Genomic DNA, 12,241 nt, shown 5'->3' on the forward strand with positions numbered 1-12,241 from the left:
TTAATGTTATGAGGGGGGTATTAATCGAGTGAAGGGGGGTATTACTGGTGTGAGGGGGTATTGATGGAGTGAAGAGGGGTATTGGTGGAGTGAGGGGGGGTGATAATGTTGGGAGGTAGGGAGGGGGTGCTGGTAAGGAATTAAATAGCTTTTTATAGCTCCCTGGTGGTCTGGTGGCCATAATATCCGGTCTGCAGCTCCACAGACCTGCAGACCATGTATCTTGCGAGATCCAGTCAGAGCGTTGCCGTGGTAACCCACGGCAACACTCTGATTGGCCAGGTCTCGTGAGGCACATGGTCTGCAGCTCTGCACATTGTGGAGTTGCAGACCTGTGTCTGCGATTGGCGCTCTCTGGCCATGCAGACTGGAGGGGCTCACAACCAGCGGCATACAGAGCAAGCCACCGGGGCCACTGCTGGTGTCGGGTCCTCGGTCACTGACCGAGGACCTAACACAGTCTGCCCTAAGGTGATTTAGGTGGCTGCGAGGCCCCAGGCAGCGCAAGGCCTTAGGCAGCTGCCTAAATCGCCTAGAGAGCCGCCTCTGACCACAGTCTAGCACCCGGTATTAAAACAGTGATTATATTAAAGCAGGAGTGCAAGGCAAGATTGAACGGTATATATATGTATATGTATATTTACACACACACACACACACACATACAGTGGCGTACACACAACCCATGGGTCCCCGGTTCAAAACTGATCCATGGGGCCCCCCTCTAACTCCCTCCCCTGACAGGCACACACACACACACATACAGAGACACACACAAAGACAGACCGATACATACAGACACATACATATAAACAGACAGGCACACATACATACAAACAGACAGGCACACACACAAGATACATACATAAAAACAGACACACACACACACACATGAAAAACAGACACACAGACACACACAGACACACACACATACATACAAACAGACAGGCACACATACATAAATACAGACAGACACATACATACATACATACATACATACAAACACACATAATATTTAAGTCACCCTCCTGTTTCCTACCTTTTAAGTGCAGGAGGGTGACTTTCCCTGGGTTCCTACTCTGACTCCCTCTGCTTCCTCCCGTGCGGGCTCTCAGTGATAGCTGGGATGAGTGACGGGGAGTCACTTCCTCCCAGCTTGTGATCTCAAAACGATGCAGCGCTGACCGGGCCCCCTGAAAATCCATACCCATCATAAGTTGCCCATCGGGTGGCCCATGCTATAAGGGCCACTCGATGGGCACATTAAAATGCTGGGGCCGCAAATGATGATGGCGGGCACCTGGTAGCGGGGGTCTGCAGAGCGGCCGGGCCCCCTGGAGTGACAGGCCCGGTCACAGCTGCGACCCCTGCGACCGCTATATGTACGCCAGTGTACACATACACATTACGTGGCACAAGAACTTATGGGGCTGGCATACATTTTTTTTCCAGGGCTGCTTTGAATTCCCAGTCCGGCCCTGGTGGACACTGAATACACTAGCCTAGCTATCGATTTCCCTATTAAATCAGCAGCAGCTACACTGTCCCTCCTCTCACTAAGAATGCAGCTTCCGAGGGGCGGGGCCTAGCTGTCATGGAGGAAAGACGCACTTCGTGTGAGCTCCCTCAATATCTCACTTTAAGCAGCTATCAACAAGCGAATTTCACCCCAGAAGGGGATGACCCAGCAATGTTGCTCCTACCTGACCGACCCGCCAGGCTTAATAGCGGTCAGCAACTCGACAGAGTCTTATTTACCTCAGCGTGGCAAGTGTGGCCTGGTGCTCAACGGGCGGGAGAGGCGGATGATCTCCCGATCCTGGGATGCCCAGGAGCATCTACTTCCCGGCAGGAGCTCCGTTACCTCCCCTCCCCCCCTCGGACCGGTGGGGGTTATCCCGGTCCACCCCTGAGAGGCTGTCTGGAGCTAATGGACGCACAGAACACAGCCGCGCAGGCTAACATACTCATCTGCAACTCTCCCAATATGGCGGCAGTCGCGTGTCATCCTGGTACCAGCAAAGCATGGCAGGATATTGAGTCTAAGCTGGACAGACTCTTTAATCAATTTTGGAAGCAAATAACAAGCAGGAAGCCCCAACAAGCTCCACCACAGCCCCAACAAGCTCCACCACAGCTAAGCGAAGCAGTCCCCATTAAAATCCACCAACGCAAAAGGCGTTGAAGATGGGACCGGAGGCACAAACAGAAATGCAGAGCCTGCCCCACGTCAAGCACTCGCCTCCACAATCCCGCACAGCCACCACAATCCCGCACCGCACGTCAAGCACCACCGGGACAGATTCGACCACCCGACAAAACAAGCTTCCACCACCTCAAGCCGCGAACCCGGCACTCAGCCATAGACTTGCCTTTATTGTGCCAGGTATCCGGGACTCCCAGGGTCTGCACCTGGCGCCCAGAAGGGATCGGATGAGCACAAGCAGTAAACAGCAGCCTGCCAAACACGTCCCACTATAGCCGATTCTCCACACCATGCCTTTGATCTCATGACCTGCTCTCTGCACATTAACTAATCGTAAAGTAGCAAGCGTTTAAACATGTCATTATTTCACCTCCTAAAGAGTTTATTGTCGTAGTTCCTTACATGCCTTTACCTTAACCGTTCATGTATTATGTTACTCACTAGTCTCATCTCATGGGGCGACTCACACTTGATTTATAACTAGTGGTGGAGCTGCTGATATAAATACACAGTTGATAACGTCCAAGCTACACCCTAAACATGACAGCCATCTTTCACAACAATGTAAACAATGTAAAAAAAGAATAAAAAAAAAAAAAGAATGCAGCTTCAGAATTAATCTAAATTGTATGCTGTCTAGGAGGTGGGAGGGTCTGGGAGGGAGGGTCTGCTGCTAAATGGCTGGAATGTGTCTGCTGACTGTGAGGTACAGGGTCAAAGTTTACTCAATGATGACGAATAGGGGCGGACCGAACATTGCATATGTTTGCCGTCCGTGGCGAACGCGAACAAGCGCCAGCGAACCGTTCGGGACATCACTATACAGCAGGTGTTTAGGAAGGATGTGCAAGTCACATACAGGAAGGTGTGACTTGGGCTGTATAAACAATGTGATTTAACTCCTTATTGGCAGAGAATTCAGCAGAGTGACTGCAGGGACATGATCTACACATCAAAACTGATTCATTAAGTTAAAGTTGTTTTGATGACTATAGTGTCCCTTTAATGATTCTTTCATTTTTCTTATAATTTTATTTATTGCAGGAGGTCCTGCTGGCAGAGGTTGTCTGCCAGCATAAAGAACTATGTCTGAAGAGTACAGTCATGGATAATGTGGAATATGATAAACAGACTACAGAGAATATCCTTCTGGTACCAATAAAATGTGAGATCAATTCCAGTGAAAGTAATTCTGACTGTAAAGCTAGAGGAGAAGCACGAGAAGTTTCTTCAGAGTTTGCTGCTGCTGCAAATGCAGAATGTGATTCAGGGCAGTTACCAGACAAGCAAAATTCATCCTGTAGTAATGTCCACAAATGTGGAGTTTGTGGGAAGGCGTTTTCCCGAAAGTCAGACTTTACGGTTCACCAACGTATACATACAGGTGAAAGGCCATACAAGTGTTCATATTGCGCCAAGGGTTTCTGCCAGGCTTCCATGGTCCGTAGACATGAGAGGACACATACAGGGGAAAAACCGTATCAATGTACAGACTGTAACAAGTCCTTTTCTCGTTCAACATCTCTCTTGATCCACAGGAGTAAGCATACAGGAGAAAAGTCATACCAGTGTAATTGTGGAAGAACATTTAGCAGTAGAGTACTTCTTCAAAGGCATCGCCATACCCATATGTTTGACCCACACCATTGCAAGATTTGTGGGGAAGTATTCAAGAACCAGTTGGATCTTCGGGTGCATAGAAGCAGCCAGCATCCTGAAAAGTACTACAATTGCTCCCAGTGTGGAAAATGTTTTACTCGCCTGCACTTACTTAAAAACCACCTAAAGAGACATGTAGAGGATCATGCTAAGAAAAACACAAGGACAGCCAAGAAAACATCTAGTGACCTACCAGAAAAACCTCACAAAAAATTAGATGCTAAACAACCCAAACTCGCAGACATAAAAGTTACTATGAAGAACCCTATGACTCCTGTAAGAACTGAAACATGTCCCTCGGTCTGTGCAGAATGTGGTAAGACGTTCACCAACCCTACTGCATTGCACAAACACCAGCTAATCCATAAGCAAGGATCTCTCATATGTGCAGAGTGTGGGAAGACTTTTGTTCGAAAGTCTGACTTGACAGTACATTTACGGATACATTCGGAGGAAAGACCATACAAGTGCTCATACTGTGAAAAGGGATTTTGTCAGACATCTATGTTAAGACGTCATGAAAGAACACACACAGGGGAAAAGCCATATCAGTGTTCAGACTGTGATAAATCTTTCTCTCGTGCTACGTCCTTGCTTATTCACAGGAGCTCCCACATCAAAGACAAGCCATTTAGGTGCAAATCTTGTGACTCAACTTTCTCCAACACCACTCAGCTACGCCAGCATACCAAGACACACAGATTTTCTTCACTCCCCCAGCGTGATAGGTGCAACAAATCCAGAGATGAGATGTATGTCTGCAACATGCATTGCTCTGTTCAAACCAGCGAAGACCCCTTCCTTTGCTCTGACTGTGGGAGAACTTTCAGCAGTGACTCAGGTCTCCAGAGACACTTGCTTACCCATGTACAGCAGCCGTTTCCTTGTAAGGTCTGCGATGAAGTCTTCAATAGCCGCTTTGATTTTCGGATACACCAACGCAGTCATCCACCAGATAGACCATTCATTTGCGCCCAGTGTGGTAAATGCTTTCCCCGTCTTAATCTTCTTCGCATCCACCAGAATACTCACACAGGTAACCGACCCTATGAATGTTCACTTTGCAAAAAGACATTCTCAGACCCATCCACTTTGAGACAGCACCACCAGAGACATCGAGGAGTGAAGTTCTCCCCATGTAAAGAGAAACATAGTGAAACACTACAGGAAAATGTTAAGCCTCCTGTGCTCATTGAAGAATGTCACTCAATATGTCCTGAGTGTGGAAAAGCATTCAACAGCCCTACTGCTCTTCAGAAACACCAGCAATCTCATGAGAAAGAGTCACTTCTCTGTGCAGAGTGTGGCAAAAACTTTGCTAGAAAGTCAGATTTAACAGTGCACTTGAGAATACATACAGGTGAGAGGCCTTATAAGTGCTCATATTGTGGGAAAGGGTTCTGTCAGGCCTCCATGGCACGCCGGCATGAAAGGACCCACACAGGCGAGAAACCTTACCAGTGCTCAGACTGTGACAAATGCTTCTCGCGCTCCTCTTCCCTTCTAATCCACAGGAGCAAACACATAGACCTTCTCCAACCCAAGCCAGCTGCACATGCACCTTAAGATTCATGATGAGAACCCAAGTGTTAATGAACTAAAGTAAAAAGCTCTGTAAAAAAAAAAAAAGCAAAACACAAATCCCTTTGCCATTCATCCTTTTTGTTTCAGTATGTTCCTGCAGGCAGTGGTTTCATTTCCTCTGCTCCTTTCTTTGCAGGTAATTACTGTGTGTGTTTTAATGTTGTTTATTTAGTCATGTATGTTAGGACCCACTGTAATTGGAGTACTTTGGCGCAGTGGTGGTCTGCATACATCTTGGCCATTTATGTATATCTACATCTCCAATGTTTATTGCACATATTAGTACTTAGTTATGTCTCCTCTTGTTTTGCATTGTATCTCTTATCTTGTTTTATGTTGTCTTGTATTCCCAGTTCATGTACAGTCCTTTCCTGCCCTGTTTATGTTTACCTCATGTCTTATGTACATGCTCTGGGTTCTGCTTTCTGACCTTCTCCGGTTCTGGGTACTTCTAGTCTCGCCTTATTTTCTTGTTTGGTGCCTGTTCTAGTCTTTCCTTGTTTCTAGTACTGGATACATCTCAGCATATCATTTGCTTAATATCAGCTCCTGGCATCCGCTAAGCTGCATCAGGGCTCTGGTATGTGGCCACACAAACCCTGGTGCTCAACACCAGGGCGGCGTGTGGTTACCCTGCACCAGACCCTGATTGTCCACTTCCACGCTGAGACTCCTATCTTCATCATCAGACATTCAGGGGTCCTGGTATTTGGACCGCCATCCGTGACAGTCCGGCAGAAATCTGCTAAAGTTCTGCTGTTTTGATTTGACTAGCCTATGTCTAGTTTAAAATGATAAATGCACTAGTATTTTGCCGTCTAAAGAAATCTGGGAATGAAGATCCCCCGTCTGGGGTTTAGCCCCTAAACCTAAAGTATCCTCATAACAATGCATATTGTAGTATACATCTCAATGGTGATGACAAAGATATATAACTGCAAGCTTCAGTTTACTGTGAAAGGCATACAGTCAAAATAAGTAGTGGCATAGTGTAAAAAACTGAAATGTTATACTAATACTTGCATTAGAAACCTCTGTAATGTCCATGATGGACCACATTTATGTCTAAGAGAAAAACACACATACTAGGTGTAAGTACACAAAATTGCTCGAAAGCTTTGATACTTATATCACTCACATTTTTAAGAGATCTATCTAACCCAGCTCTTTGATGGCACAAAACCAATGTGGAAACATTTATCATACAATTGTCTTTTTTAGCTTACTTTACCATGAGTGAATAAATCTATTGAGCACCATCACTCCCATGACTCTCTGATAGGGGTAGCATGAAGATAGATCTGTTTGAAGTTACTTTAATGGTGAGATACATATACAATTCTTTATTTTGTGCTCAGCCTGAGCTTTTTGCTTATAAATGTGTTCTATATAATTTGTACTGCTTTTTGTATGTTTTTCTTATATGGCCTATCAAGATATCAAAAGTTCCTGATATACGAATTAAGTATAATTTTTATTGTTTTAGAGTAGACCATGCGCACTACTTTTTATGTTTCTTTGAAATATAATATTTTTTTATTGGTTTTCATACTTTTATTTTTGCTTTATTTTAAATCATAATTGTTTATAAACAACACTGACTGCACTGTTTTTCATTTGCTGTATTTATGTATATTATGCTAAGATAAATTATTTTATTTATATAATACCAAAATGATTTTTTGCTAACAATTGCATTTATAAAAAGTGATTCATATTTTTTTTGTACATTTCACAAATTTTGCACAATATTCATTTAAAGGGAAACACTGCTATTTCCCAGCTCTCTTGGACCAAACAGGTTAACCCCATTTTACTTAGAATTGAGTATAAACATTTTTACTTTCATGTAATTTGCAGAACAAAATTTAGTAAATATAGTTAACCTCATTTATATTCTAGGAATGATTACCTGAACAAATGTATCTACCAGAAGCTACTAGTCATTCATTTAATACCATCGGACTGGCCAAAGAGCAAACTGGGCAAATGCCTGGTGTCCTGCAATGGCCATTGGCTGAGCCCAACAGAGATTAGATTATCCAAGCACCGGACTTGCTGTGCACCTTCACAGGCTGTTGTGGAGATCAAAGATCTCCCTCACCAGGCCACAGGCATTTCAATCTGATAGAGGAAAGGAGAGGGAGAAGAAGAACCAGAGGTCTAGCCTGCAGCTCCGCAGGGAATGTTCCACTCGCGAGCTGGGAGTGGTGGTGCAGTTACCGTGGCAATGCTCCGACTATGTTTGATCTTGCAAGAGGAGTGCACTCTAGCCGGAGGAGCTGCAGGCTAGAGTTTACTTTGTACCACCGGAGCACCAGGGTTTACAACGTTCCTCTCCTGGCCAGAGGTAAGAAGTGAAGGGGGGTATAAAGCTTATTTTTTTATTTATATAAAATACAATTTTTGTTTTAAATATTTTTATTGGTTCATTGAAAAAGCAGTCCTCCCACGCAGGGGAGGTAAACGAACCGTAATAAACATACTTCATAAGCATATGCCACAAAGTACATTATATATCAAATTAGAACAGTCAATGCCTAGTAAGGTGAAAAGGTTAAAGTATTTGAACATAAGTAACATACCAAAGGATAGGCAAATTACATATTGCACATCAGTTCCGACATTAGTGATAATAAGCCATTCTCAGCATCCTATTGTTCAGTCGGCATATGTTAGCAGTAAAAGTTTGAGCTAAATCTGAACTGAAGTATATGCACTGTTGTCTACGCTAAGTTATAACGGGTCAAGCTAAATTAAGTTAAATAAAGTTTATTGTCCATTCTTGACTTAGTATTACTAGGCAATGTGTAGCAACCCAATAGTAAGTCCACACATGTTGGCAGCGAGGAGTTAAACTATGGCTTAACAAAAAGGGCACACCCATAAACTATGACTGAACATATAGTGCTGTATTTGATAACTGAGCCTAGCTAAAGAAGTAAAGATCAGCTCAGTAAGGCTCCCATTAAATGTATAGTCGGGCTTTAAAGCAGTTTAACCCCTAGTAATTGCTGTCAATAAAGCAAAGTGCTGACTATATAGCGTAATGTTAAGCACATGCGTCCAGAATGTTATATAGGAATCAGGCAGTGTAAGTCAGCGATAAATCTGAGCTATTGGCATTATAACAGCGCCTAATAAGGCCCTGGCATGTAGGTCAGTAACATATCCCATGTTTGGTCCTGCCCCGGTTAGGCCTCACCAAACTCATAAAATGAAAAGAAAATTTAAAAGAAATTAAATAAAAGTTAGCCTTCATACGCAGCTGATTTTTAATTTGTTTTGCAAATATCAGAGAAAAAGTTAATCTTTTGCTTTTAGATATTAAATTGACATTGTGGTGCGTATTTAAGTAAGCGGACTTTCAGAATATATCATGTAACAATTAAATAATTTGAGTTTAAGAGCTTAATTGGTTGCCGTATAACTGCCTCTCATCAAGTTTAAACAGGTTAGTATGTTGCAGGTCTTTAATTCGTGCCCTCAGGTAAGCGGTAATTGATGTCCCTATGATAAGGCCCACAAAATATATATATACTCAAGATAACAAACATATCTAGAAAATAGGCAAAGAACAGTTAAACTGTAAACTAAATCTTAGCCAATGTACATCTGCTGATGCCTTGACAGGTCATAGTGAGTTGTGGGAGAGGCATGCAATATAAATGAATGTGTAAAAAATAATAGTGAAAACTTTATAACTTTTAGCAATAAAGGAGCAAGGCTGGCCTTAGTATCAGTTTGGTGATGGCCTCTCTTGGCACAACTGCCGTGTATTTCCCAGGTCGCCGGGTCTCCATCTGTCCTCCCCATAGCAACCCCAGCCTATCGCCAGAGTCCTCCGTGGCTTTGTGGGCACTGGGGAGCAGAGGCAGTCCAAACGACTCCCACACCTTGGGTCCACGGGCCTCCCTCTCCCTGCACCACCCTATCACTACCCAAGACTCGGGGGAGCGCGTGACCTGACATCCCTCCCGGTGCCGGCCGCATACTTGGAGCCGGTGCGCGATGCCTCCAGCCACCGGTCCGTCGGAGGGGTCACGCTGACCCACCCCACCGGGCTCACGGCATCAGGGACTTGGCACTCTGGGCACTCACTTTCTCAGCGGGCTGGCAGTCACCGCGGGGTATCCATCCAGCGCTCGGCTGCACCCATGTCCGCTTGGGCCGTCCAGATCAGCCCCCCCATGTTTAGTGTTCTTCACAGCTGCTCCTTCTCTGGTGTTGCACATGTGCCTTTGAGGGGTGTGCTTGCAGGTAGAGGGCGCAGGCGCAGCCTTGTCCAGTCCTTAGCCTCTGTAGAAGCTCAAGCTTGTTTTTTTTTTAAATCCTAATCAGGGTGCTACCTCGGGAGGGTATATCTTCCCCTCCGTGGCTGTGTCTGCTGTTGCTGGCTGACCTTCACACGGCCGTTACCAGTGCAAGCAGTCGGCATCCAACTCACGCGGGGACTCCCGCTGTGGCCTGTGCCACTGCCATGGGGCCGGGATATCCCCCGCCGGCCATGAGGTGGGGAGGCGGGGCCGTGCCCCGGGCCAAGGGCCACACCATACTGGGGTGTTTTTCATGTGGAGTGGTGTCTCGGTGGTACACTGCTCCGCGGCACCATGCTGCATGTTATGGCCGCTGGTTCTCTGATTCTCGGCCGCATGGAGGCCGGGCCCGGTACTCTTTGCTTGCATGTCGTGCGGTAAGTGTCGTGCGTGCATCGGGAGTGAGCTGATGCTGTTCTCTGTTCAGGGATGGTGTGGAATCACAGTTTTGAGTGGTCTGGGGCGATTTTTAGTGCCTTTTTTGCTTGCTTAGCTCTGGAGCCCATGTATATGGCGTCCAGTCAGCCTGGCGGCCTGGCCCCGCCCCTAAAATAACATTTTTTGTCCTTGCACACACTGCACCCCTGGCACATGCTGGATATACTATACACAAACTGGATTCCCTATAGATAAACACACTCTACATTCCCTAAATACACACTCTCTACAGCCCCTACACACTATATCACCTGTACACAGATACGCTTCAGCCCCTGTACACACTATGCCACGTATACTAACTCCCTACAGTCCCTAGTCACACATTACACCACAAACGCATCACAACTGAAAGCAACCTATATGCACAAAACACCACACCACAATCAGCTCACGCTATACACACACACACACACACAATCCCACAAGCAGGCTCCAAACACATGCAAAATACACTTTCCTGGCCCTTTTGTCTCTGGTATCCCACCAGAGACAAGTCCCAAGCAAATGCTGCACAAGCTTGTCATTAAATTTGCTTGTGGTGCAGAGAACAAATACAGGGCCTTTGAATATGCGAAAGCTCTTCAGCTGGGCTTTGAGCATGGGCTTCCCTGAAAGAACATTGAACCAAAATGTTTGCATTAAAAGGGAGGGCACACTGTGCTATAAAAATGCCTGGGCTGAATTTTGTTTCCAGTCTGGTACTGCATGCAGATGTTCTGAAAATGTCACCAACTCCCCTCCTTCCAAACAGTAAAGGAAGCTACATTGGGTGTTATTATTCCTGCCATTTGGGGGTGGAGGTGAATGGGCTATTCCATTCACTGTTTTTCCATTACATTAGTATTCCACAGAGTCATAAGGATTGCAATAGCTCTTTTCAAATACAGTTATTTTAGAAAAAGATATGACATTACTGTGTTTACTGTATGTATACTTTTTACATTCTGTTGTCATTTTCATTTAGCTGTACAGTTAGTAATACTTTCAGGATCCTTAAAAATACCCATACATCCCAAAACCCATTGTCCCTCTTTTTTAGGAACTTCATATTGTTGGTGTGTCTTGTAGTATAACTGAGCTCCACAACAATAATATTAAATTTAAACTACAATAAACGTATTAAGAAATCAGTCTGTTTAACCCCTCAAGGACACATGACATGTGTGTCATGTCATGATTCCCTTTTATTCCCGAAGTTTGGTCCTTAAGGGGTTAAATAAGATAAATTTGTCTTATTCTTAATTATATTTGAGTTACATAAATTGTTATTAATAATTCTAAAATTTCTCAGAACAGCCCTGCCCCTGGCTTCACCACCACTCACACCCACAAAATGAAAGTGTTCCTCTTTGACCTTTTTGAAATGTTGGGAGGTAGGCAAATACCTATAAGCAGACTTGTTTTATTTTTCTATATTTGTCATACCTGCTGTATATGAGAAAAATATTATTTTTGCCTACATGCCATTTCAAACATGGTGTGAAATATTGCAAAATTAAGAACACTTTATACTGTCTAAAGCCTTCATTCCCCAAAAGATTGCCATAAAGGATGAACGAACAAATGAAAAATAAAAACTGCAGAGATTTACACAATTTTAATTTTTAAGTTTGTTTGAAAATAATGTTTTACTTACTTACGAGCTAGCGGTGCATCCCTTGTTTCAAGAAAATATTTAGCGAAAAGGTTTTCAAACAAAAAGTGCCTGTCTCTAAAGGAGATAAGTGACTCGTGTTTAGAAAGAAAACAATGTAGCTGTTGTCAGAAAATACAAACTGCACTTTATGGATAATAAACTTTTACACAAAGGTTCACTAAGCATTGTAAATAACCATACTGCTACTGAAATCAGCTACACTTGTTAGCCAGTTTAATATTGATATTTATGATCACTTGTCACAGGCCGACTTCCAGGTTTAACTGAGCACAGCCAATTGATTTATTTTTCTAGCTTAAATACTAAGAAATCATGATGCTATGAAAATATCAGGCATACGTTTCTGAATTATAGCTACAAACAGAGGCATTCCATCAC

The 12,241-nt window shown here is 44.1% G+C and overlaps 1 protein-coding gene across 1 annotated transcript; it reads left to right on the forward strand.

Annotated features, from left to right (window-relative positions):
* Positions 1–3,422: 3,422 nt before the first annotated feature.
* Positions 3,423–5,431, forward strand: LOC134569141 (zinc finger protein 14-like). Its single transcript, XM_063428049.1, has one exon. The coding sequence runs from the start codon at positions 3,644–3,646 to the stop codon at positions 5,429–5,431; it is 1,788 nt and encodes a 595-aa protein (XP_063284119.1). The 5' UTR covers positions 3,423–3,643.
* Positions 5,432–12,241: the final 6,810 nt, after the last annotated feature.

Source organism: Pelobates fuscus, chromosome 7 (assembly GCF_036172605.1).
Source record: "Pelobates fuscus isolate aPelFus1 chromosome 7, aPelFus1.pri, whole genome shotgun sequence".
In the NCBI taxonomy this organism is placed as follows: Eukaryota; Metazoa; Chordata; class Amphibia; order Anura; family Pelobatidae; genus Pelobates; species Pelobates fuscus.